This window comes from Balaenoptera ricei, chromosome 14, assembly GCF_028023285.1.
Source record: "Balaenoptera ricei isolate mBalRic1 chromosome 14, mBalRic1.hap2, whole genome shotgun sequence".
Taxonomy (NCBI): domain Eukaryota; kingdom Metazoa; phylum Chordata; class Mammalia; order Artiodactyla; family Balaenopteridae; genus Balaenoptera; species Balaenoptera ricei.
In genome coordinates this window covers 217,567-243,559 of record NC_082652.1, presented here as the reverse complement: position 1 = coordinate 243,559, position 25,993 = coordinate 217,567, and the positions used below count along the sequence as shown (strand labels likewise).

Genomic DNA, 25,993 nt, shown 5'->3' with positions numbered 1-25,993 from the left:
CTGCTTTACTATCTGCTTTTTTTTGTTTTCTTCAATTGAGTTCTTAAGCCAATTCTCTATCACATCTGTCTACACACCTACCTATCACTTATCAATCGACCTGATTTGGATTCCCGGTCTTTTAAAAATCCTAATTCTTTACGTTTCCCCCGAACGCGCGTTCCTACAGCTCGCTCTGGCAGCGGCCGCCCGGGTCTCTAGGCGACCAGCGTTCCTACGACGCCGCACACTGCGTGCCGCGGAGCCTCCTGGGAAGTGTAGTTCGGCAGCTCCTTCCCGTCGCGCACGCGCAGCGCACGCAGCAGGTTTGGCCGTTCTCTTTGTCTTTCGCCGCCACGCGAGAGGCCAGTGGGCGCGTGTCCGCGTGCTCGTGCGCGCGCGCGGTTCCCCAGCCAAGCTCCGGGCCGTCGGGATCCCGCGGGTCCGCCCGGGTCGCGCAAAGGCTGGGGGCGGGGCGGTCACGTGGGTCCCGGTCCCGCGCGTCCGTGGTTCCGAGGCCTTTTTTGCAGGTTCCGGGGCTGGATTCCTGTGGGGCGGGCGGCGGGGGCTGAGGGGACCCGCGGGGGAGGGGCTGGGGGTCGTGCCAGGGCCGCCAGTGGGCGTCAGCGCTTGGGCCGGGGTCTCCGCGGCTGGGGTGCGGTGGGCACCGGTGGCCCCCGGGGATCGGGGGGAGGCCCTTCGTCCGCCGCGGCCGGTGCTCGTCGCGCCGGGGCGTCTCCTGCCAGGCCGGCTTGGAAAGGCGGTGCCTCCCCACGCGCGTCCCTGCGCGTCCCCGGCCGCGAGCCCTGGGCAGGCGCGGTCGGAGCGCCGGGACCCACGGCGGGTCGGGGAGCGTCCGGCGAGTGTCCGCGGCGTGACCCGATTGCTGGGCTTGTGTCGCCCCTCCACCCTGGCTCCACCCAGCTCGCCTCTGCCTTTATCAGGAGGGTTTTTCCGAGGGTCCTCCACTAACGAGAACCCCCAAACAACTTTGACAGTAGCTGGCGGGGTGGGCACCGCGTTGCCTCAAGGCCTTGTCTCTGACCTGGACCCACGTCTGCCCCTTGGAACAACAGCCCATTCACGATTTCTGGGTCTCAGGCTTTTCATCTGAAAATGAGGGAATGGAAAGAAGTGACCTTTTCTGCCCTAGCCCGGAGGCTTTTTGCTGTCATCAAAACGTACATTAGTTTATGTTATTTATTATTTACTGTTTACTTTGTTTCAACCACGTGGCGCTGGACTGAAACTGCTCTGCTTGCCTGTTTTCTTGGGTTAAGGACTTTAAAATATGTTCACTGTAGTTAATTTAGAGCATCTTGATAAACAGATTCAAATGAAAATCATTCATGATCCCATCAACAGGAAACAGTCACTGTTAACATTTTGTGCATTTATTTTAGTCAAGAAACGTGTGTATGTTTTGAATACACCTTACGTGTTCCCTTTAAAAAAAAACAAAATTGAGAATATGCTGCAAATCCTGCTTAAAGCCCTTAGAGTATATCACAGATATGTTAAGTTGAAATATTTTGTCCCAAGTGGGGAGTTTAAACTTACCGGGGAAGTTTTTTTCAACTTGCCCCTGAGAACTTAATCTTTCTCTTGTTATTCTCCTTAGTCTGACCTGGTGCCATCATTTCTGGACAGGAGACTGTGTCATGCGTGTACTGTGACTCTAAACAGGGACTCCCAAGGCCTTTGCCCACCCGTCCCAACACAGTTGTTGAGGGCCTGTGGTCACAGGCTCTGGGGTGGGCTGCATGGGACCAGTGGCCCAGATCTGCCACTTCCTGTGTATGTCATCTGTTTTTGGCATGTTATTGAACTTCTGTGCCTTATTGCTTCTTCTGTGATGAGAACTGAATGCATCAAAAAAGACAGTATGGTGTGTAGAACATCTGGCACATAGTAGGTGTAAGTAAAAGTTATTTTTTTCATTATTCTTTCCCTTTCCCTTGCAATTCCACAGAATTTGATGCTGAGTGGGAGCTACAGGATGATGATGAAGGTGCCCCTTCCTCCTGCGGGTAAATGTGAGTGCGTGGCAGGGAGAGCTGCAGTGCTCGGCGGGAAACTGCTGAGGTAAAGTCACACCGTGAAGTTAAAAGGGGCCAAATTGTACAACGAAGAGCGGGCATAGGCTTCCATTTGCTGAAGGGACACATAAGAGTCAAGCGTAAGAGCACTCAGGGAGAACTTCTCCCTCCAGGGCCAACTTGCAAAAACATTTGTTTAAATTAAAGGAAAATAAGGTCCAATCTGTAGTGTGCTGAGCAACTAATATATCAGAAATATTTTAAAACTACCACACTGATGGCGTGTCACACTCTGTCCACCTCACATTCTCAACTCTGTGTGTTCTCCGCAAAATCTGCCTCATTTTGACATAAGTGTCTCTATTCTTGATAAGTTTTTGCTGAAATCCAGCTAAACTTTGCCAAATAGTCTTTGACAAAACTACAAAGGAAATTTAAAAATCACACTGTGAATTTGGCTGTCTGCTTAAGGAAATGGTTTGAATGTAAACGTAGTTTTATTTGTCAGAATACCGGAGTTTTTATTACATGAAATGAGATGACGTGAAAGCATAATGCAAAGGAAATGACGTATTCATTGTAGGTATATTTTCCTTGTCTGGGGTGTGTGTGTGTGTGTGTACATATGTGTACATGAATACACACAAGTGACATTATGATTTTGGTAGTGAATACCTTGAACAAGAGGTAGCAAGAAAGAGAAATAACATTCCATTTCTGATATTTAGTAATTGTGCAATTATGGGCACATTCTAAGTCTCAGTTTTCTTTCTATAAAATGGAGATTTTGTTAAATGCCTTTTGGGTTGTCTGTGAGGGTTAAATTGTAAAGTGCTTAGTATTTTGTCTTATATAGAGAAAGCACTCAGATGTTAGCTATTATTATTATAAGGAACTAGTCACTTTGCTTTTAATATCTTATTTATTCCTCAGAATCCCAGTGGCATAATGATTAAAGAATAATCCTCCAGAAATATATAACCTCTGTGCATCAAACAACATAGCTTTAAGCATACAGTCAACAGAATTGCAAGGAAAAACTGACCAATCTGTAATCATATTGGGAGAGTTTAACACACTTCCTTCAGAAAATGATAGGACTGGCAGACATAAATTAGGAAGGTTATAGAAAATTTTAATAGGAAACTAAGGCTCAGAAAGATGAGCCTTAGTTTCCTATTTGTTTTTCCCCAAAGTCACAAAGCCAGCAAAGGGAAAAGGTTGATTGAAACTCAGATCTGTTATAATACAAATCACATAAGCTTTCCAAAATTCCATCTGCCTAACACAGAGCTGTCTTGTCCTTCACAGCACCTGTTCCTCAGTGTCCTCAGTGGACACTTACTGGATCTCAGAATTACTTACTGCTGGTACTTCTTTATTTGTGTGCAGAGACTTTTGCTGTTCTTTTACGTTACATTCTGTTTCTTTCCCTGGTAGTCCTGTTTCAGTTATATAGGAAACACACTCTGGCCTTAGATGATCATGAATTCCTAGTTCCTATCAAGAGAGGAAAGGATTTTCGGTGCAGCGTGAATATACCAGTTGAAGTTCGTTTGTCCCCAAGTCCACAGATCCTGGTTCCACACAAATAAGCCTGCTCGTGTGAGATAAGAAAGGCGTTCCCAGAAGCAGAAATTCATTCCTAGTGTGAAAGACCTCACACCAGAGCTTCGGGGCAGAAGCAGAGGCTGCAGGACAGAACAAATCTCAGACTTGCTACTCATCTTGCAGCAAAAATGACCATGTTACAGGTGAGTTCATGTTTATTCCTCATTATTTTTCCAGGGAATTAGAAGAGGTGTGTAAGACCGCTAGTGAAAAAGGAAAGAATAAATGGTTAAGAAATGAGGGGAAAATACCCTCAGAATGGAAGATCCAAGTTGGGACAAAATTGAAGCAGCGGTACGTTAACTATATAGGGCCTTGAGAAATTCTTAAAGTTTCAATTTTTATAAGCCTTACTGTCCTACATAATTACTGAATTTGAGCTGTAAACTTGGTTCTCAAATTTTTTGACAGGTGTAATGAGTATGTTTATATGAATTGCATTATCCAAAGGAAAAAGCAAACTGATTCTTCATAGAAAGTAAATGTTTCTTGGTCATTCCTTGGTGAAGCCTTTGAATAAATGATATAGTGGGTAATGGCCTTAGGAGAAAGATTGTAATAAATACATGGTATTATAGCCATTTTTCATAGTTTTCCACAGAGTGTGACCCACGGGGAAAATACCAAAGCAGAATTTAGTCCCTGTAATTATTTAAATTATTTATTTACCTCTTTAGTTGTGAAGCAGAATTCACATGGAGAAAAGTTCATAAAATGTAAAAGTACAGCTTAATGTATTATCAAATGAATACCCATGAAGCCACCATTTCATTTCAAGAAATAGAGCATTCCCAGCCCAAATGAGGCCCTTCCTGTGCCCTCTCCCAATCACAACTTCTCTCTCCTGACAGACGGAGCCAGGACTCCATCTTTTGTAACCATTTCCTTGCTTTTCTGTATAATTTTACTCCTAGGTGTTTATCCTTAAACACTGCCATTTGGTTTTGTCTGCTGTTGTGTATACTCGTTTGTGTTTTGCTTCTGTCACTTAGCAATTGCAGCCTTCTCTCCAATTAAGGTAGCTTCTCAATATCACCAAATCCAGCCATTAACAAATTTCCAGTTGTCTCATAAATTGTCTTCTGTTTGAATCAGAATCTAAGTAAAGTTCATACAGTACAGTTGATTGATCTGTCTCTGAATCTTGGCTCTGCCTATTTTTTTCTGTCCAAACTATCTGTTGAGGAAGCCAGGCCATTTATCTGTAGTTTCCCACGGTCTGAAGGCTTTGACTAAGTGGCGTGGTAGGTAATGTCCTCGTTTGACTGATTGCACCCCCCAGTGTTGTTGGTGTGTTCTGCCATCTGTGTTTCCTGTGAATTGGTAGATTCAGAGTTGTCCAGTCCCGAAGCCACCGGCCACATGTGACTGTTTGAACTTAAGTTAATTCAATTAAATCCCTTTGTCGCTGTTGCCACGTTTCAAGTGCTCAGTAGCCACAGATTGGACAGCCACGAATTGGGTGGCACAGGTAAAGAACATTTCCATCGCCACAGGAAGTTCCACTTTGAGGCTTGATCAGATTTAAGTGTGACTTTTTGGCAAGAGTGCTTCCGAGGTCGTGGTGGTACTTGTTTCAGGAGGTGCATAAAGCCCACTTGTCTCTCTTTGTCTTGCTGACGGCTTTATTCTCCTTATTTTTTTTGGTTGTGTTGGGTCTTAGTTGCGGCACACGGGCTCTTCGTTGAGGCATGTGGGATCTTTTTGTTAGGGTGCTCGGTCTGATCGGGTTTCTGTCTGGTTGTGCCGGGCAGGCTCCAGGGTGCGTGGGCTCTGTAGTTTGCAGCATGAGGGCTCTCTCACTGAGGCGCATGAGCTCAGTAGTTGTGGCGCGCGGGCTTAGTTGCTCCATGGCACGTGGGATCTTAGTTCCCCGACCAGGGATCGAACCCGTGTCCACTGCATTGGAAGGCAGTTCTTTACCACTGGACCACCAGGGAAGTCCCTTGCTGATGGCTTTAAAGGATCGTTGCCCAGATGGATTATTTCATTAGGGGCTGCAAAATGGTAACACCCCCCTTGTAACATTTCTTTATTAACTAGAATGCAGCTTTGTAGCATGACAAGATATATCAAGGGTCAGTTTGTACATTTTCTGCCCCAGAACTGCAATTAGTATCTTAAAATTTAGTCATTAGTTTTAAAAGTGTTTGTTGCCAAAACATGGAAATATACTAGATTTTGGCATATTGACTTGGTATTCAGGAACTTTGTAAGCCCATTTACTAATTCTAATAATTTTTCTTTAGATTTGGTTAGATTTTCCATGTTTATAAAAATATCAGCAATACTTTTTTTTTAGTACAAAAATTCTACTGACTTCCTAGTTTGATGAGACTTTCTATAACAAATAATTGTTGATTATTTTTCAATTTTTGGTGTGTTCATTTTGTTCTTTGTTTCATCTGTTTGTTCTTTTTCATACTTTTATATTCTTATGAAATCTAGTCCTTCTTTTTGAAAAATGTAAACGTGCTTTTTAAAAACTCTGTTAGATTCTTCTGTTATCTGTAGTTCTTGTTATATACATTCTTCCATTTACAGATATGCTTTATCTGCATCTATCGAGGTGATACTATGTTTTTCTTAATCTGTTAAGGTAGTAAATATCAGTGATTTTTAAAAAAAATGTTAAATCAACCTTGAATTTTTGGGATAAACTCCAGCTTGGTCTTGATATATTTTCTTCTTTATGTCTTGCTCAATATAGTAGTTTGGTAACATTGTTTAGGATTTTCACATCAGTGTTCATGTGTAAGTAGGCCTTTGCTTTTCCCTTCTTGCAATACCCTTATTGGATTTTGTTATCAAGGTCATGTTAGTATCAAAAAGTTTATCAAAAGTTGCTTCCATATTCTATAAGAGTTTAGTGAAATTGGAATTATTTCTGCATTAAATGTTTACCGAATTAACTGGTAAAGCCATTTTTTTGTGAGAAGATTTAAACTCAGGGAACCAACGTTTTCCACATGACCAATGCATGATTTATAAAATCATTAGTGGGTAAATGATCCATTTAAGGAGGAAGATAAAACAATAGATTTTAATGTGACAGTGTGAGAAGTTCATTGATATAGTTGAAGATTCTACATTGTAGCTCATCTTTGTGAGACCAGTTGATTAGTTTTGCTGTTTATGAAAGAAGAATATCCACAATTAACTAATTCTAATTGTTGTAAGGCCTTATGGATTTTCTTTATGCAATCATGCCATCTATGACAGTTTTAGATCTTCCTTTCAATATTTATACTCTTTCCTTGCATTATATTGTACTGACCTCCTGGCCAGTACTGTACCTGCAGTACCTTGTAGACTAGAGGTGGCATTGGGAACACCCTTGCCTCACCCTAAGCCTGCACTGTCCACTACATAGCACATCACAGCTGCTCACCTCTGACACCAGTCACCTGGAGTTAGCGCAGACTCTGCAGGGTGAGGGCACCATCCCCAACAAGAGTGCTTTCACTTCAGTTGCCAGCTGTAAGTTTTGGGGTCCCCGGGTCACCTGCACTTCTGACCAATAGGCTGCAAATTTGGGGGGTTCCTATGATCCCCTCAGGTTCACTGGAATAGTTCACAGAACTTAGGAAAGTGCTATACTTAAAACTGCAGTTTTATTATAAAGGACACAAATTGGGACCAGCCAAATGAAGAGACACACAGGGTTAGGTCTGGCAGGGTCCCAAACATGGAGCTTCTGCGACCTCTCCCCATGGAATCAGGGCACATCGCCCTCTTGGCCCATGTCTGTTTACCACCCAAGAAGCTAACATGAGGCAGCAGTATCCGGAGTTTTTACTGGGTATTCATTGTGTAGGTATGATTGATAAAATCACAGCCATGTGACTGAACTCAGCCTCCAGCCTGGAGGTTGGGCTGATAGCGTCTGCCTCAAAGCCCCAACCCTCCAATCAAATGGTTGGAACTTCCAGCATGGGCAGTGCCCACCTGGAGATTCCAGGAGCCCACCATGAGTTACCTGTTCCATAAACTCAGGAGGGGCCCACCACGAATTACAAAGGAAGCTCTGTCGCAGGAACCTGGGACAAAGACCAGACAGTCTTTATTATACAACAGGTAGCCATTAGCTACACATGCTCTTTAAATTTAAATTAATTAAAATTAAATAAAATAGAAAAGTCAATGCCTAGTCACCTTTGAAGTATTCAGTAGACACTGGTGCCTAGTGGCTACTGTATTGGATGGTGCAGCTATAGAGCATTTTAGTCGTCACAAGAAATTCTGCTAGACAGTGCTGTTCTAGTCCTCAGAGAGCAAGTACTCAGTGTTTTACCATAAAGTATGATGCTACTGTACATATTTTGTAGATTATGATTATCAGATTAAATTTTCTTCTATTCCTAGTTTGTTGATAGTATTTTACAATGAACAGATTTTCACCGTATGTCTTTTCTGCATTTTGAGGTGATAATGGCTTTTCTCCTTTATTCTGTTAATATGACAGGGATTTCTGAATCGGTATCTTGCACAGCTGAAGCAACCCTCATTTGATCATGTTATACTTTTTATGCATGGCTATATTCAGTTTGTTAATATTTTGTTAGGAATTTTGATTCTATGAGTTATTTGCTTGTAATGTTCTTTTCTTGTTGTGTTCCTGTCTGATTTGGGATTAGAGGTCTGCTGGCCTTATAAAATGAGTTGAGAAGTTTGCACTCTTTCTCTGTTCTCTAAAAGAATTTATGTGAGATCATTTTATTTACTCCTTAAATTTTGGAAAGAATTCACCTTTGAAGCCATCTAGAGCTTGAGTTTTCTTTGAAGGAAGGTTTTAAAATGTGAGGGTTAATTCCTTTAACAGTTATAGACTAATTCAGACCTTTTTTCTTGTGTCACTTTTGAGTAGATTATTTTTCAAGAAATATATCTGTTTCATCTAAGTTGTCAAATATGTTGGCATAAATTTATTAATATTATATTATCTTTTTAACGGCTTTATTGGACTATGATGTCAGTAGGATCCACCTATCTTAAGTGTACAATTCAGTGATTTTTTTTTTTTTTAGTAACCTTATGTTGTATAACCATCATCACAATCCAGTTTTAGAAGGGTTCCATCACCCCAAGAGAATCTTTGTGACATTTGCAGTCAGTTCCTCTTCCCATCCCCAGCCTGAGGCAGCCACTAATTTGCTTACTCTCTATATAGGTTTTCCTTTTGGGCATATCATATAATGGATTTATATGAATGTGTAATTGTTTTGTGTCTAGCCTCTTTCAATAAGTATAGTATTTTTGAGGTCCATCTATGCTTTAGCATATGTCAGGAATTCATTCTTTTTATTGTTGAATAGTATTCCATTGTAAGGATATACCACTTTTTATTTATCCATTCACCACTTGATGGACATTTGGAATATTTACACGTTTTGTTGGTTATAAGTAATACTAACATGAATGATCACGTACAAGTTTGTTTTTGTTTTTGTTTTTTTAATATATACATATATTTTAAATTAATTTATTTATTTTTGGCTGTGTTGGGTCTTCGTTTCTGTGCGAGGGCTCTCTCTAGTTGTGGCAAGCGGGGGCCACTCTTCATCGCGGTGCGCGGGCCTCTCACTATCGCGGCCTCTCCTGTTGCGGAGCACAGGCTCCAGACGCGCAGGCTCAGTAGTTGTGGCTCACGGGCCCAGCCGCTCCGTGGCACGCGGGATCTTCCTAGACCAGGGCTCGAACCTGTGTCCCCTGCATTAGCAGGCAGATTCTCAACCACTGCGCCACCAGGGAAGCCCCCTGTTTTTTTTTTTAATTGAAGCATAGTTGATTTACAATGTCTTTCAGGTTACAGCAAAGTAATTCAGGTATACGTATTTGTGTATATATATTCTTTTTCAGATTCTTTTTCATTATAGGTTATTATAGGATATTGAATATAGTTCCCTGTGCTATACAATAGGTCCTTGTTAGTTACCGATTTTATATATAGTAGTGTGTATCTGTTAATCCCAAACTCTGAACTTATTCCTCCCCTCCTTTCCCCTTTGGTAACCATAAGTTTGTTTTCTATGTTGGTGAGTCTATTTCTGTTTTGTAAATAAGTTCATTTGTATTACTTTTTTTAGATTCCACATATAAGTGATATCATATATTTGTCCTTCTCTGTCTGACTGACTTCACTCAGCTAAACCTTGTCAGTCACATTGTTTGCAAATATTTTTTCCCATTCTGTAGGTTGTCTTTTTAAAAAATAATTAATTAATTAATTAATTAATTTTTGGCTGCATTGGGTCTTTGTTGCTGCGCGCAGGCTTTCTCTAGTTGCAGCGAGCAGGGGCTACTCTTCATTGCAGTGCATGGGCTTCTCATTGTGGTGGCTTCTCTTGTTGCGGAGCACGGGCTCTAGGTGCACGGGCTTCAGTAGTTGTGGCACGCAGGCTCAGTAGTTGTGGTTCGCGGGCTCTAGAGAGCAGGCTCAGTAGTTGTAGCACACGGGCTTAGTTACTCCTTGGCATGTGGGATCTTCCCAGACCAGGGCTCGAACCCGTGTCCCCTGCATTGGCAGGATGATTCTTAACCACTGCGCCACCAGGGAAGTCCCAGTGGGTTGTTTTTAATTTTGTTTCTGGTTTCCTTTGCTGTGCAAAAGCTTTTACGTTTAATTAGGCCCAATTTGTTTATTTTTGCTTTTATTTCCATTACTTTAGGAGACAGAGCCGAAAAAATATTGCTGCAATTTATGTCAAAGAGTGTTCTGCCTGTGTTTTCCTCTAGCAATGTTATAGTATCTGGTGTCACATTTAGGTCTTTAATACATTTTGAGTTTATTTTTGTATATGGTTAGAGAACCTAATTTCATTCCTTTACATGTAACTGTCCAGTTTTCTTAGCACCACTTATTGAAGAGACTGTCTTTTCTCCATTGTATATTCTTGCCTCCTTTGTTGTAGATTAATTGACCGTAAGTGTGTGGGTATATTTCTGGGCTTTTTATCTTGTTCCATTGATCTATATGTCTGTTTTTGTGCCAGTACCATACTTTTTTGATTACTGTGGCTTTGTAGTATAGTCTGAAGTCAGGGAGCTTGATTTGTCCAGCTCCGTTAAAGATTCTTTACTGGCTATTTGGGGTCTTTTGTGTTTCCATACAAATTTTAATACTGTTTGTTCTAGTTCTGTGAAAAATGCCACTGTTAATTTGATACGGGTTGCATTGAATCTGTAGATTGTCTTGGGTAGTATGGTGATTTTAACAATATTGACTTCTCCAGTGCAAGAACACAGTGTATATTTCCATCTGTTAATGTCACCTTCAATTTCTTTCATCAGCATCTTATAGTTTTCAGATTACAGGTCTTTGGCCTCCTTAAGTAGGTTTATTTCTAGGTATTTTATTCTTTGTGATGCGATGGCAAATAGGATTGTTTCCTTAATTTCTCTTTCTGATGTTTCGTTGTTAGCATATAGAAATGCAAGAGGTTTCTGTGTACTAATTTTGTATCCTGCAACTTTACTGCATTCATTGATGAATTCTAGTAGTTTTCTGGTGGCATCTTTAGGACTTTCTATGTATAGTATCACGTCTTCTACAAACAGTGACAGTTTTACTTCTTTTCCAGTTTGGATTCCTTTTATTTCTTTTTCTTCTCTGATTGCTGTGGCTAAGACTTCCAAAACTATGTTGAATAAAACAGGTGAGAGTGGGCATCCTTGTCTTATTCCTGATCTTAGAGGGGATACTTTGATCTTTTCATCATGGAGTGTGATGTCAGCTGTGATTTTGTCATATATGGCCTTTATTATGTTGAGGTATGTTCCCCCTATGCCCACTTTCTGTAGAGTTTTTATGAAAGTGAATGTTGAATATTATCACAAGTTTTTTCTGCATCTGTTGAGATGATCATGTTGTTTTTATTCTTCCATTTGTTAATGTGGTGTATCACATTGATTTGCGGATATTGAAAAATTCTTGTATCCCTGGGATAAATCTCCCTTGATCATGTTGTATGATCCTTTTACTGTTTCGTTGGATTTGGTTTGCTAGTATTTTGTTGAGGATTTTTGTGTCTATGTTCATCAGTGATATCGGCCTGTAATTCTCTTTTTCTGGAGACGTCTTTGTCTGGTTTGGGTATCAGGGTGATTGTGGCCTCATAGAATGAGTTTGGAAGTGTTCCTTCCTCTGAAGTTTTTTGGAATAGTTTCAGAAGGATGGGTATTAACTCTTCTCTAAATGTTTGATAGAATTCACCTGTGAAGCCATCTGGTCCTGGACTTTTATTTATTGGGAGTTTTTAGATTACTGATTCAATTTCATTACTGGTAGTTGGTCTGTTCATATTTTCTATTTCTTCCTGGTTCAGTCTTGGGAGATTGTACCTTTCTAAGAATTTGTCCATTTCTTCTATGTTGTCCAGTTTATTGGCATATAATTGCATGTAATAGTCTCTTATGATCCTTTGTATTTCTATGGTGTTGGTTGTAACTTCTTTTTCATTTCTGATTTTATTGATTTGGACCCTCTCCCTTTTTTTCCTGATGAGTAATTTTATCTTTTCAAAGAAGCAATTTTTAGTTTCGTTGATCTTTTCTGTTTTTTTTTAGTCTCTATTTTATTTCTGCTCTGATCTGTATGATTTTTTCCCTTCTACTAACTTTGGGTTTTGTTTTTCTTTCTCTAGTTACTTCAGGTGTAAGATTGGGTTGTTTATTTGAGATTTTTCTTGTTTCCTGAAGTAAGCTTGTTATCACTATAAATTTCCCTCTTAGAACTGCTTTTGCTGCATCCCATAGGTTTTGGGTCGTCGTGTTTTTATTTTTATTTGTCTCTATGTATTTTTAAATTTCCTCTTTGAATTGTTCAGTGATCCATTGGTTGTTTAGTGGCGTGTTGTTTAGCCTCTATGTGCTTGTGGTTTTTTGCCGTTTTTTTCTTGTAGTTGATTTCTAGTCTCAACAACATTGTGGTCGGAAAAGATGCTTGATATGATTTCAGGTTTCTTAAATTTACCCAGGCTTGTTTTGTGGTCTAGCATGTAATCTGAAGAATGTTCCACGTGCTCTTGAAAAGACTGTATATTCCGCTGCTTTCGAATGGAATGCTCTGTATATATCAATTAAGTCCATTTGGTCTAATGTGTTCTTTAGGGCCGGTGTTTCTTTATTGATTTTTTTAGTCTAGATGATCTGTCCATCAATGCAAGTGGGCTGTTAAAGTCCCCTACTATTGTTGTGTTACTGTCGATTTCTCCTTTTATGTCTGTTAATATTTGCATTATATATTGAGGTGCTCCTATGTTAGGTGCATATGTATTTACAATTGTTATATCTTCTTTTTGGATTGGTCCCTTGATCATTATGTAGTGTCCTTTTTTGTCTCTTGTAACAGTCTTTATTTTAAAGTCTATTTTGTCTGATATAAGTATTACTACTCTGGCTTTCTTTTGATTTCCATTTGTGTGGAATACCTTTTTTCATCCCCTCACTTTCAGTCTGTGTGTGTCCCTAGATCTGAGGTGGGTCTCTTGTAGACAGCATGTATATGGGTCTTGTATTTTTATCCCTTCAGCCACTCTTTGCCTTTTGATTGGAGCATTTAGTCCATTTACACTTAAGGTAGTTATCAATATGTTTGTTCTTATTGCCATTTTGTTAATTGTTTTGGATTTGTTTTTGTAGGTCTTTTTTTCCCCTTCTTTTGTTCTCATCTCCTGTGATTTGATGACTATCTTTAGTGTTATGCTTGGATTCCTTTTTCTTTTTTGTGTGTATATCTATTATAGATTTTTTGGTTTGCAGTTACCATGAGGTTTTTGTATATCAGACTGTATATATATGTGATTGTTTTAAGTTGCTGATCTTTTAATTTCAAATGCATTTTAAAAACCCTGCATTTGTATTCTCCTCCCCTCACGATTACTGTTGTTGATATCATATTTTACATCTAATTGTTTTATGTATCCCTTAACTGCTTATTGTGGATATAAATGATTTTACTACTTTTGTCTTTTAACCTTCCTACTAGCTTTGTGTGTAGATGATTTCCTACCTTTACTGTGTGTTTGCCTTTACTGGTGAGCTTTTTCATTTCATAATTTTCTTGCTTCCAGTTGTAGCCTTTTCTTTTTCGCCTAGAGATGTTCCTTTTACATTTGTTGTAAAGCTGGTTTGGTGGTGCTGAATTCTTTTAGCTTTTGTTTGTGAAGCTTTTGATTTCTCCATCAAATCTGAACAAGAGTGTTGCTGGGTAGAGTATTCTTGGTTGTAGGTTTTTCCCTTTTATCACTTTAAATATATCATGCCGTATATGGCCTGCTGAAAAATCTGGCCTGCTGAAAAATCAGCTCATGGTCTTACGGGAGTTCCCTTGTATGTTATTTGTTGCTTTTCCCTTAATGCTTTTAATATTCTCTCTTCATCTTTATTTTTTGTCAGTTTGATTACAGTGTGTCTTGGTATGTCCCTTTTTGGGTTCATCCTGTATGGGATTCTCTGCACTTCTTGGCTTAGGTGACTGTTTCTTTTCCCAGGTTAGGGATGTTTTCAGCTGTTATCTTTTCATATATTTTCTCAGGTCCTCTCTCTTCTCTTCTGGGACCATGTACAGGTTTTTGTATGAGCATGTATTTATTTCTCTTGGGTACATACCTAAGAGTGTAATTGCTGGGTTGTATGGTAAAATTATATTTAACTTTTAAAGAAGTTGCCACAGTTCCAGTGTCTGAACGTTTTATATTTCTTCCAGTATGTAGTTCCAGTTTCTCCACAACTTCTTGAACACTTGTTATTTTGTCTTTTTGATTATAGTCATTCTAGTGAACATGAAGTGGTGTCTCATTGTGGTTTTAATGTGCATTTCCTTAATAAGTAATGATGTTGGTCATCATTTCATGTGCATATTAGCCATTTCTGTATCTTCTGTATTAAAATGTATTCAAATATTCTGCCTATTTTTTAATTGGGTTACTTATTTTTTATTATTGAGTTTTTAAAAGAAGCTTTTGGGTCAATTCTTTATCAGAAATAGGATTTACAAATAATTTTTTTCAGTCTGTGGCTTGTCGTTTCATTTTTCAGTTATGTTGGTTGAAGTGCAAAGTTTTAAATTTTATTTTGCCACTTCAATAGGAATGCAGAAACCTCACCACTGTCTAGGCCCCTCACCCTCTTTCCTTTATATCGTAACCGTCTTACACAATTACACCTGCATATGCTGAAAACTCCATCAGAAAACATTATGATTTTTGCTGTCAACCATGAAACATATTTAAAGAACTGAAGAGGAGAATAATGTATTTTATTTGCCCATATATTTGCCATTTCTGTTCTTTCTTCATTCTCGATTTTTTTAAGTTGCCTTCTGGTATCATGTCCATCTGAAGATTTTCCACTAGTAAATCTTCTAGAGCAGGTCTGCTACCCTTGAATTCTCTTAGTTTTTCTTCATAAGAAAATATTTTATCTCACAGTATTCCTTTTTTTTTTTAATAAATTATTTTATTTAAGTTATTTTTGGCTGCATTGCGTCTTCGTTGCTGCATGCAGACTTTCTCTAGTGGTAAGTGGGGGCAACTATTCATTGCGGAGCGCAGGCTTCTCCTTGCGGTGACTTCTCTTGTTGTGGAGCACGGGCTCTAGGTGCGCGGGCTTCAGTAATTGTGGCACACGGGCTCAGTAGTTTTGGCACACGGGCTCAGTAGTTGTGGCTTGCAGGCTCTAGAGCACAGGCTCAGTAGTTGTGGCGCATGGGCTTAGTTGCTACGTGGCATGTGGGATTTTCCTGGACCAGGGATTGAACCCACATCCCCTGCATTGGCAGGTGGATTCTTAACCCCTGCACCACCAGGGGAGTCTCTCTCATACTATTCCTGATGAATATTTAAGCTGGCTACAGAATTCTGGCTTAGCAGATCTTTCCTTTCAGCACTTCCTTCTGGCCTCTTTGCTATTTAATAAGACATTTGCAGTCATTTGAATCACTGTTCCCTATAAGTGATGTGATTTTGTCTTCATTTTGTAGAAGTTTGGTTGTGATGTGTTTGGTCATGGATTTCTTTGTGTTGATCCAGTTGGGGGGTTCACTGAGCTTGTTGAATCTGCAGGCTTATATCTTTTGCCAAATTTGGGGGAGCATTTAGCCATCATTTCTTCAAACTTTTTTTTTCACCATGCTCTTTCTTTTCTCTTTCTGGGACTCCCATGACATGCATTTGCTGTGTCTTGCAGTGACCTGAGCTCTGTTCATTCTCAAGTTTTTCTCTCTTGGTTGCTCAAAATGGGTACTTTCTATGGACTGTCTTTCAGATTCCCTTGCTACTCTCAAAGTGTGTGGTGTGCTGTTTAGGGTCAGGTTTCTTATTTTCTGATGGTATTCTGGATTTTTTAAAAAGTGTGTTTGTGCTTTCTTGTCGTCTTAGGAGACTTTGGGACAGAAATCCATCTTGATCTAAAAATCCAGATACCTTTCTAAAACTTATATTTGGTTATATCACTTCCATCCCGTAAAAGCTCTAGTGGCTAACTGTTAGCAGCAAGAAAGTGGTGTGGTCACCACGTCTGCCCTGCCCCCACTGTGGCCTGCAGTCCAGTCACTACCCCACGCCCTGTGACCTTGTCTGACTGAACTATTTGTACCACCTGAGCCCTGGCAGCGCGGGGCCCCGTATTGGAGCTGCTGTCTCTCAGAATGCTTTTGCACCCCCTTTTCTGTAGAAAGCACTACTAATTTCCTAAAACTCGTTTCAAGCTTCACCTCTTCAGTAGAGGCTGATGTGACCACAGGTGGAGTGCCATGCTCTCTGCTCCTGACCCATGTCATGCCCTCCCTGTCTTTCTGTCTCATCTCTTAAAGCAGTTTCTTTTATTTATAGGTGTACATGTTTGCAGCTGTCTACAAACTGGGCAGTTTTTTAGGATACTATTTTATTATCTTTCTTTCACTGCCATCTCTTCTAGTGCCAAATTTGAGGTTCAGTAAATATTTTGTTGGTGGTTTGGAAGATTTAAAGTCGTGTATTTCAGTTCTCATGTAAGTGGAAGGAGGAAAGAATGCATAATGGCATTTTATCCCACAAAATAAGAGTGCAAAAGTAGGGACCCAGTAGACATTCTGTAACTTGCCTTGGTGAGAATGATGTACTCAAGCTCTGGTACTTCTTTCCCACATCACCTAGTGATACCTGCTTCTGATTCACTGGGATTGTGCTCTTACAGGGGTCGTTCTCATTTGAAGATTTATCTGTGGACTTCACCCAGAAGGAATGGCAGCTACTGGACCCCTATCAGAAGGACTTATACAAGGATGTCATGTTGGAGAACTATAGCAGCCTCGTGTCACTGGGTAAGAGAAGCTGCCTAGGAATTCCCTGGCGGTCCAGCAGTTAGGACTCTGCGCTTCGACTGCAGGGGGCAAAAGTTCGATCCCTGTTTGGGGAACTAAGATCCCGCAAGCTGTGAGTGTGGCCAAAAAAAGAAAAAAAAAAAAAAAAGGAAACTTGCCCAGAGGACCTCATATTGTGTCTAGTACCTGCTGTTCTTTTTTAGTTGCTGAGAGCTCTGGGACTTCCAAAATTTTTAATGATTTTGGACCTAAATTTAGGAGATCAAAGTTTCTGGACTATGACTTCAGGGAAAGTATTTGGATCTCACCTTCCAATAATGAAGTCTTAATTTCATTGTGCGGCCTCTGAAGCTAATAGTAACAGTGGTAGTGGTAGCTCCTGAGGCATGTAATTTACCGTATTTCACATATCGTGCATATATTGGCTCACTTAATCATAAGAGCAATCCTGTGTGGCAGGTGTGTTACCTTCCTTTTTTTTTTTTTTTTTCTAATGAGGAAATTGAGGTAAAGGAGGTTTAGTAACTTTCCCAAGGACTGACAACTACTAAATGAACGAGCCCGAATTTGAACCCCGGCAGACCGTCTACAGAGTCTCTGAACGGTTTATGGTTTTGGACTTGAATTATAGAAGTCAAAGATTCTTAGACCTTATTAGCCACTGGGGAGACCATTACCATTCCTCTGAGAATTACTTACTCTGTTGGTATTCAGATGGGTGGCTTCACTGGGTCAACTAATGCCAAACCTTGCTCATTCTTCAGAGGCCCCAGAGGCCAAGCAGTGGGGGCCAAGGCCTTTGTGATTTCCCCTGAACAGGGTATGAAGTTATGAAACCTGGTGTCATCCTCAAGTTGGAGCACGGAGAAGAGCCGTGGACAGGAGATGGAGAAATTCCAGGTTCAGACTCTCCAGGTGAGTGTGTGAGGACCAGACCGAGGGGAGAAGGTGGAAGTTCCGTCTCAGCTAGGTAGGGGTTGGCATCTTTGAAATGTGCCTTAGAGAGCTCTTCTCAAAATCTCCAGCCTTTGATGGCGATTCAGAACAGTTGATGTGAGCTACTCAGGTAAAGCACATTTACATGTGGCTTCTTTGCTCATAGCTTGAAGTGAAATATTTCCAGTTGGTCTGGGCCATGATGTTATTCCCTGTCTGTCACATCTGAGACTTCGACTTCTCGTTAGGTATTCTGTCCCCTGATGTGCTTAATCTTCTTCTGTCCTCCCTCCTTCTGTGGTCAGAGACACCTGTGCTTGTCCATCAGGGCTTTATTTTCCCTCACTTTGGGCATCTCTGGCATGAAGTGCTCTCTGTTCAGTCTCATTATGTCAGAAAATGGATTTTCGTTCCTCCCAAACCATTGGTCCATTTCTTCCCTTTTTTTTTTTAAAGGAATGTAGCACAATCATTTTTTTTTTATTTTAAAAAGTTTTTTAACAAATTTATTTATTTGTTTATTTTTGTCTGCGTTGGGTCTTCATTGCTGCACACGGGGTTTCTCTAGTTGCGGAGAGCGAGGACTACTCTTCATTGCGGTGTGCAGGCTTCTCATTGCGGTGCGCAGGCTTCTCATTGCGGTGTGCAGGCTTCTCATTGCGGTGGCTTCTCTTGTTGCAGAGCACGGGCTCTAGGTGTGCAGGCTTCAGTAGTTGTGGCATGTGGGCTCAAGAGTTGTGGCTCGCAGGCTCAGGAGTTGTGGCGCACAGGCTTAGTTGCTTAGTTTATCCCACGGCATGGGGGATCGTCCCAGACCAGGGCTCAAACCCGTGTCCCCTGCACTGGCAGGCAGATTCTTAACCACTATGCCACCAGGGAAGTCCCATCTTCCCTTTTTAAATTAGGTTCTGGTGTGCTTTTTCTGTGGCTTAGACACCATGGAGTACCTGGAATTATCTCTTCCTAACATGTTTTCTTATTATTTAAGTTTTTTGCCCTTTGGAAAACATCTTTTTAGACTTCTCAATTCCCACTTAAAACTGGGCCTAATCTTGAACTTCCCAAATTGCTAGATAGATCCAGGTTCTCATTTCCTTTTGTAAGTTGTCTTATGCGACACCACCAAGCATCCAGCAGTGCTCTGATCAGCTGGACCTCCCTCCACTTTCCCTGCTGTGTTATTGACTTACTTCAAGGTCCCTCAAAAGCAGACCCTGAGATACTTATCTGAGTGCAAGAACTTAGTGGGGCTGTGACCCCACAGTGTTAGTGGGAGAAGGGGAAGTGAGATGGGGTGGGGGAAGAATGCACAAAGGGTGTGCTGCTGGGAGCCCTCTGAGGGACCAGGAAGCTGGTATCACCCTAACCCTCCTGTCTCTCAGTGACTGAGCACTGCTGCAGGGAACATTAGGGCTCCAGAGTGTTTAGCATCCCTGCACCCGGCCCAGACATGCACTTGCAGCCCACGAAAGGTCTTGGTGGAGAGATGTGGGCACCTGGGGTGGGCCCCACAGTCAGCCTGAGCTGCAGTGTCCTCTGAGTGTAGCTGAGGGAGCAGGTGAGGCTGAGGACCCACGGAGTGAGCCCATGTGGCCTGTTCAGCTGTTTCTCCCTTTCCCCCAAATTGGTGGTCAACTCCATTCAAACTTAATCTACTGTCGGCTTTCTGTTCTTGTTTACAGTGTTTAAATTTTTTTGCAATGCCTAGAGGATAGACATTGTATTCAGACTGGGAAACTAAGCTTTAAAAGGCATTCATTCCCTCAGATAGCATTTCTAGGTTTCATTCAGCAAGCACAACTATAGAAGGGTTCACAGGGTTTTTTTTTTCCTAGAACAAGTCTTGCAAGTAAATGGTCACATCACTTGGCACAAGGATAACCAAGAGAAGCTTAAAAATATGAAACAAGATCAACAATGTGATGCACTTGGAAAAAATTTCAATCTGAGCATGAACTTTGTTCCTTTAAGGAAATCAAACAGTGAAGATGACATAGGTGGATTAATTTTAAAACATCATATAGATTTACTTATTCCAAAAGCAGATTATGGTAAAACAGAACCAGCTGACTTAAACGTATTTGATAAATTGTTTCTCCATACCAAGACTGAGGAAACTGATACTTGGTTAAAATACTATGAATGTGATAAGTATGATAAAGCTAGCTGTAAGAAGTCACAGATTATCATATATCACAGAACCCGTTTAGGGGAGAAGCTCTATGAATGCAGTGAATGTAGGAAACGCTTCAGTAAGAAGTCAAGTCTCATTAAACATCAGAGCAGACACGTAAGAGAAATAGCCTATGGCTGTGGTAAATGTGGCAGAACCTTTCCCCAGAAGTCACAGTTTATTACACATCACAGAACGCACACAGGAGAGAAACCTTACAGCTGTAGCCAGTGTGGGAAAGCCTTCTCCCAGAAGTCACAGCTGACATCCCATCAGAGGACACATACAGGAGAGAAACCGTATGAATGTGGTGAGTGTGGGAAAGCTTTCTCCCGGAAGTCACACCTCATATCACACTGGAGGACACACACAGGAGAGAAGCCCTATGGATGCACTGAATGTGGGAGAGCCTTTAGTGAAAAGTCAAATCTCATCAATCATCAGAGGACTCACACAGGAGAGAAACCTTTTGAATGCAGAGAATGTGGGAAAGCCTTCAGCAGGAAATCACAGCTCGTCACACATCACAGGACCCACACAGGAACAAAACCCTATGGATGTAGCGATTGTAGAAAAGCCTTCTTTGAGAAATCAGAGCTCATTAGACATCAGACAATTCATACTGGAGAGAAACCCTATGAATGCAGTGAGTGTCAGAAAGCCTTCAGAGAGAGGTCCAGTCTCATTAACCATCAGAGAACCCATACAGGAGAGAAGCCTCATGGGTGTGTCCAGTGTGGGAAAGCCTTCTCCCAGAAGTCACACCTCTTATCACATCAGATGACACACACCGGAGAGAAACCCTTTGTATGCACTAAATGTGGGAAGGCCTTCAGTAGGAAATCCCAGCTTGTCAGACATCAGAGAACTCACACAGGTGAAAAACCCTATGAATGCAGTGAATGTGGGAAGGCTTTCAGTGAAAAATTAAGCCTCACTAATCATCAGAGAATTCATACAGGAGAGAAGCCCTATGTTTGCAGTGAGTGTGGGAAAGCCTTTTGTCAGAAGTCACATCTCATTTCACATCAGAGGACTCACACAGGAGAGAAACCCTATGAATGCAGTGAGTGTGGGAGAGCCTTTGGCGAGAAGTCAAGTCTGGCAACCCATCAGAGAACGCACACAGGAGAAAAACCTTATGAATGCAGGGATTGTGAAAAAGCCTTCTCTCAGAAGTCACAGCTCAACACTCACCAGAGAATTCACACGGGAGAGAAACCTTATGGATGCAGTCTTTGTCAGAAAGCTTTCTTTGAGAAATCAGAACTAATTAGACATCAGAGAACTCATACAGGAGAAAAACCTTATGAGTGCAGTGAATGTAGGAAAGCCTTCAGGGAGAAGTCAAGTCTCATCAATCATCAGAGGACACATACAGGAGAGAAGCCCTTTGAGTGCAGCGACTGTGGCAAAGCCTTCTCTCGGAAGTCACACCTCATACCACATCAGAGAACCCACACAGGAGAGAAACCCTATGGTTGCAGTGAATGTAGGAAGGCCTTCTCTCAGAAGTCACAGCTTGTTAATCATCAGAGAATTCATACCGGAGAGAAACCTTATCAATGCAGTGAATGTGGGAAAGCCTTCTCCCAAAAGTCACAGCTCATTAATCATCGGAGAACTCATACAGTAAAGAAGTCCTAGGAATGGCATTAACACTAGTCTTTGACAGAGATCTTAACCGCATTGTACTTCAGAGGATGCAGTTATGGTAAATCTTCCAGGTAATAGTCGCATCACTTTACATGTCTGAGTCCCTGTTTAGGGTAAGAATTCTAAGTGAGTTTCAGCAGGTTAACATGTTTATTATTACATGTTAAAATGCAAGGAGGAGAATGACCCTATGAAATGCAGTGGATTTCAAAAACCTTTCAGACCATACTCAAACCTTACACAGCAGAGAACTAACAGCAAAGAAGAATGCTGTGAATATCAGGAAGCCTTCCAGAGATCAAATCTCATTAGCTGTCAGAAACATTCCCACTGGGAATGAATCCTAGTCCAGTGAGTTAAGGAAAACTTCATGAACACAGCAAGTGAGGTAATGTTTTCATCAAGAAATGAAGCTTATTGTACACAAAAAGATGCCCTCAGGAATGAAAATCGATGAAAATACTAAATATGGGACAATCTTCAGAAAGTAACCCCACCATATTGTATTCTGTGGGTAAACCTAACAACTTAAAAACATTAGGAATATGTGCCCCTAGAAATAATGCTATAATGGAAAGCCATGCATTCTTTATAGACATGGGTACCAAAAATACCCAATTCTAAATGATATTTAGGCAGAAGTATGACGTTTTAAAAAATATGTGACTAAATTGTGTCACTGGAATATCTAAATAAGAAATTTCTCAGTGGTATGTAATTATGGCTTATTTTCTTGTGTCACATAACGTGTTTTGTATTTAGGAATTGTGTATGGTAATGTAATTGGGAGCATGAGATGCACATGCCTTGTAGTGCCTCTGATGTCTGTCAAGACACACCACATGCCACTGGTTTTTCTATTTTAATGTTAACTATAAAAATGGTAACTCATACATGTTTTGTTGCTCAGTAAGTAGTATGGGTAATATCACCACATTTCCTTTTCCTTATGATTTGTTGGTTTATAAAAGGGTCTATTGTTGTTACTGACCTTTCTCTTTAGTAACAAAAGCCAACATTATATAAAGTCTTTTGCATCTCCAGAGTCTGAGAAGCAGTTTATATAAAACCTGGTTAACAAGTATTCAAGGGCAGAACCGCAGAACAGCACAAGTGACTCGTGAGCAGAGGAGAGGAGGTGTGTGGACTGCGGCTCTGCGCTCACCCTAAATGGCGGGACCCTCTCCTCATGGAGTGCGGTGCCCCCCTGTGTCGTAAGTGCCATGTCACCCAAGTACAACTTGTATTTTAACTTACTGTGATGAAATAGCATGGATACTGTGTGCTGCTATTATGTTTTTGGTGTTCTGTTAAATATCTTGTAAAAAAATTAGATGCAGAAACCAGTTATTTGAGAATTTTGTGGTGAGAAATATATTTTTGATGTATTCAAGGAAGTGTATTTTGCCTTCCTGCAGATTTCTGTGATTAGTGGACAAGTATTAGGAAACAGGTTTTTTATTATTTCATCATTTGAAATATTTGTGTTTCACCGGCCTTTCACCTGTTACATCATGCACACGGGAAAGTTACCATTGCATAAGTGTGGTTCCTTTTGAAAATGCATGAACTATTCCTGAGCTTATTTAGAATTTTGTAGTAATCTCTCTATAATGTTGCTTGACAAAGTTAACTGTATTTTTTGTGTGATGGTGAAATTCAGAAAAGTCCAGGATTGGCCTTGTTTCCAAACTTGGAAAAATCAGGCCTTCTCTCATGCACAAGTTGTTTTATCAGTGTGGTGTATGGTACCTTTGATTCTAGCAGTATTTTTCCCTCTGATTACCAATTTTACATGATGGTTGGAAAATTGGGACTTTTAATGATAGTAATTTTATGAACCATTGTTCCAGAATTTCAACAGCCAGATAATCCTTTTTTTCCACATGGTAATTTTTAAAAGTCCCATTTCCCAAATTTTTATTCATACTCAAATTTATGGACTTCCTACTTTTCTCCCTAATACCTGAAGGTCATTTTACCAGGTGAGGGAAACAGAACTTTGTAAAGGAACAAGTAGTTACAGTGTGGTGTTTTACTTTGTGGTTTTTTCCCATTTTTTCCTTTCCATCTATCCTGGGTCTCTTTCCTCAGCCTAGAGGTTGATTCGTTAGGTCTTTGATTGAGCTCAGGAGTCTGTTGTCTAAACACTTTCTAATTTTGCTCACTCCTATTCTAGATTATTCTATTAACTATTAAGCACTTAAGCTTAGAACTTCCTTTACGAGTTGATGGAACTTCAGCACTAGCCTCTTGATTGAATCCGAAGAGCAAATGCGTTTTCTAAGGGTCTGGTGTTAGTCATCAGGAGGGCTGATGCTGGCAGCAGAGGTTTTGTTTATCAAAATACCTGAGGTGGAGACCCAGGTGTGTTGTGTAGAATTCACTGGGAGCTCTCTCTTCTGAAGGGTCACAAGAGGGCTCTGATTCTGAAATTGGAGATTCTTAGTGTCGCGTTTTAAAATTACCTTGGTAAACCACAAAAAAATGTGTCTCCACATTTCCCTTCATTGATTCCTACCACAAATGCCACATCAAGAAGAAAGCCACTTTTAAAGTTAGACTGGGTTTACTTGCGGTTTCATGAAGCACAGTAAATTACAGTGAGGTTGAATACGTGAGGGGGAGCATCTCCTTTCCTTTCCTCTTTCACCACCCAGTTCCCTCCACTGGCCTGGGGATGATCCTGCAGAGCACAGTTTCTGTTGTATCCCTTTTACTAAGTAGTAGATCTTCTGGAGGTCCCGTCTGTGAATTTTGAGACCTGTCTCAGGACTGCCTTGTGTTCAGCCTTTCTTTGTGGGCTTTGATATCTTCTGACAGTTATCTGTATGGGTCCATGTGTTCCTGACATTTTGGTTTCAAGAACATCACTTGTAGAACCTCGAAATAAAATGAACCTAAAGAATACCAGATTTATCTACCAATACCTGTATTACATAGCAGAATATACATTCATAGACATTTGGATTCTACACTTGAGACCTCAGTCATTTGGTCATTTATTCCAGCAATACGTGCCCAGGTTGTCAATTTCAATGAGGTTGTTAGTCTACAAACATGGTACCAACAAGCTTTCAGATGTTGAGCACCTAGTCCTGGCCTACATGCTGATAAACTAACTCAACCATGACCCTTGCAGCTGTATGCATACTTTTTGCCCCTTTACTTTCATCCTTTTTTAGTCCATTTTTCGCACTTATACATAGTAGTTATTTTAAGATGCAATTCTGATTATATACGCCTGTGCTGAAGTATCGTGTGGCTAATTGTGGACTTAAGGTGTAATATCCTCATGGTACGTGAGGACTTTTACCCATAATTTCTGAATACTTTATCTTTCCTCTTACACAGTAGTTTTTTGGCTTTCTTGAACTACTCGCAGTTCCTTGAGATTTCTACAATCTCATCGTATGCTTTTTGCAAATCTGCTGCCACCGAAATGCCCTTGTTACTTGTTAACACCTATTCAGCATATGTGAACCTGTACATGTATTTGTCACTGGTGATATTATCATTGCATGTTTTATCTTTCCCATTAGAAAGCTTCTGGAAAGCTGGGACTATCTTGTTTGTATAATTATAGCAACTGAAGCTTTAGTACATAACTGTGGGTGGTGTCAGTGGCTGTGTTTTCTACCACATGGGGAAATGTAGTCTGCAATGAGAGAGAAGAGTGAAGCCACCATGGAAGCAAAGTCATGAGCACCCTGGCTGCGCCCCAGGATCTGGTTCTTGTCTTGATGTCCGGGTTCATCTCTGCCCTTTTTCCTGCCTTGGTTGTTGGATTGTTCTGTGAGATATCCCAAATATCCTTCTAATAAATCCCCATGTTTACTTCAGCTGGTTCAAGTTGTGTTTGTTACAACCCAACTAACAGCGAGGTCAGGCCGTGTCGTAAGTTGGGGCTTCTGCAAGCAGATACTGAGATGAAGTTTGGGGTGCAAGATGTTTATTGAGGATCAACATGAAGTGATGGGAGAATAAAAAGGAAAGGCTTGGTCAGAGGAAGAGGTGACACTGCACTGTAGGTTGTGGAGACCTTGGCCAGGCCAGCGGGGGCACTGAAGCAAGCATCACTCGTAAGGGCGTCTCATATTTGGCCAGGATGCTCAGGCCTTTACAGCCCTGAGTGGTCAGTCAGCAGAGGCAGGCTGCCCTGGGAAGGGAGTGACCTCAGGTGAAGCGGCTCTTTTCCCCCTGAGGCCAACTCTGGACACACTGGCGATGGGGGGAGTCCCTGTCTCTGGGCAGAAGGTCATTCCCTGAAGAGGGACCTGGGTGGTGCATCTCCATGAC

The 25,993-nt window shown here is 41.0% G+C and overlaps 1 protein-coding gene across 8 annotated transcripts; it reads left to right on the top strand.

The window, feature by feature from the left end:
* The first annotated feature begins 287 nt into the window (after positions 1-287).
* ZNF84 (zinc finger protein 84) lies at positions 288-25,536 on the top strand. Of its 8 annotated transcripts, XM_059894882.1 has the most exons (7): positions 328-509; positions 978-1,160; positions 1,952-2,064; positions 3,586-3,772; positions 16,803-16,929; positions 17,749-17,844; positions 19,701-25,536. In XM_059894882.1, exons 4-7 carry the CDS (start codon positions 3,758-3,760, stop codon positions 21,683-21,685), a joined length of 2,223 nt encoding a protein of 740 aa, XP_059750865.1. In that variant the 5' UTR covers positions 328-509; positions 978-1,160; positions 1,952-2,064; positions 3,586-3,757; the 3' UTR covers positions 21,686-25,536. The 8 variants fall into 8 exon arrangements, with proteins under 8 accessions (XP_059750869.1, XP_059750865.1, XP_059750868.1 ...); XM_059894886.1 differs by lacking the exons at positions 328-509; positions 978-1,160 and adding an exon at positions 288-305; XM_059894885.1 differs by lacking the exon at positions 978-1,160 and having other exon boundaries at positions 328-421.
* Positions 25,537-25,993: the final 457 nt, after the last annotated feature.

Bases quoted from the DNA above. Each gene is read 5' to 3' on its own strand.
- ZNF84 (XM_059894886.1), top strand. The intron at 16,930-17,748 runs GTAAGAGAAGCT...TCCCCTGAACAG, and splicing joins TAGCAGCCTCGTGTCACTGG to GGTATGAAGTTATGAAACCT. The intron at 17,845-19,700 runs GTGAGTGTGTGA...TTTTTTTCCTAG, and splicing joins TCCAGGTTCAGACTCTCCAG to AACAAGTCTTGCAAGTAAAT.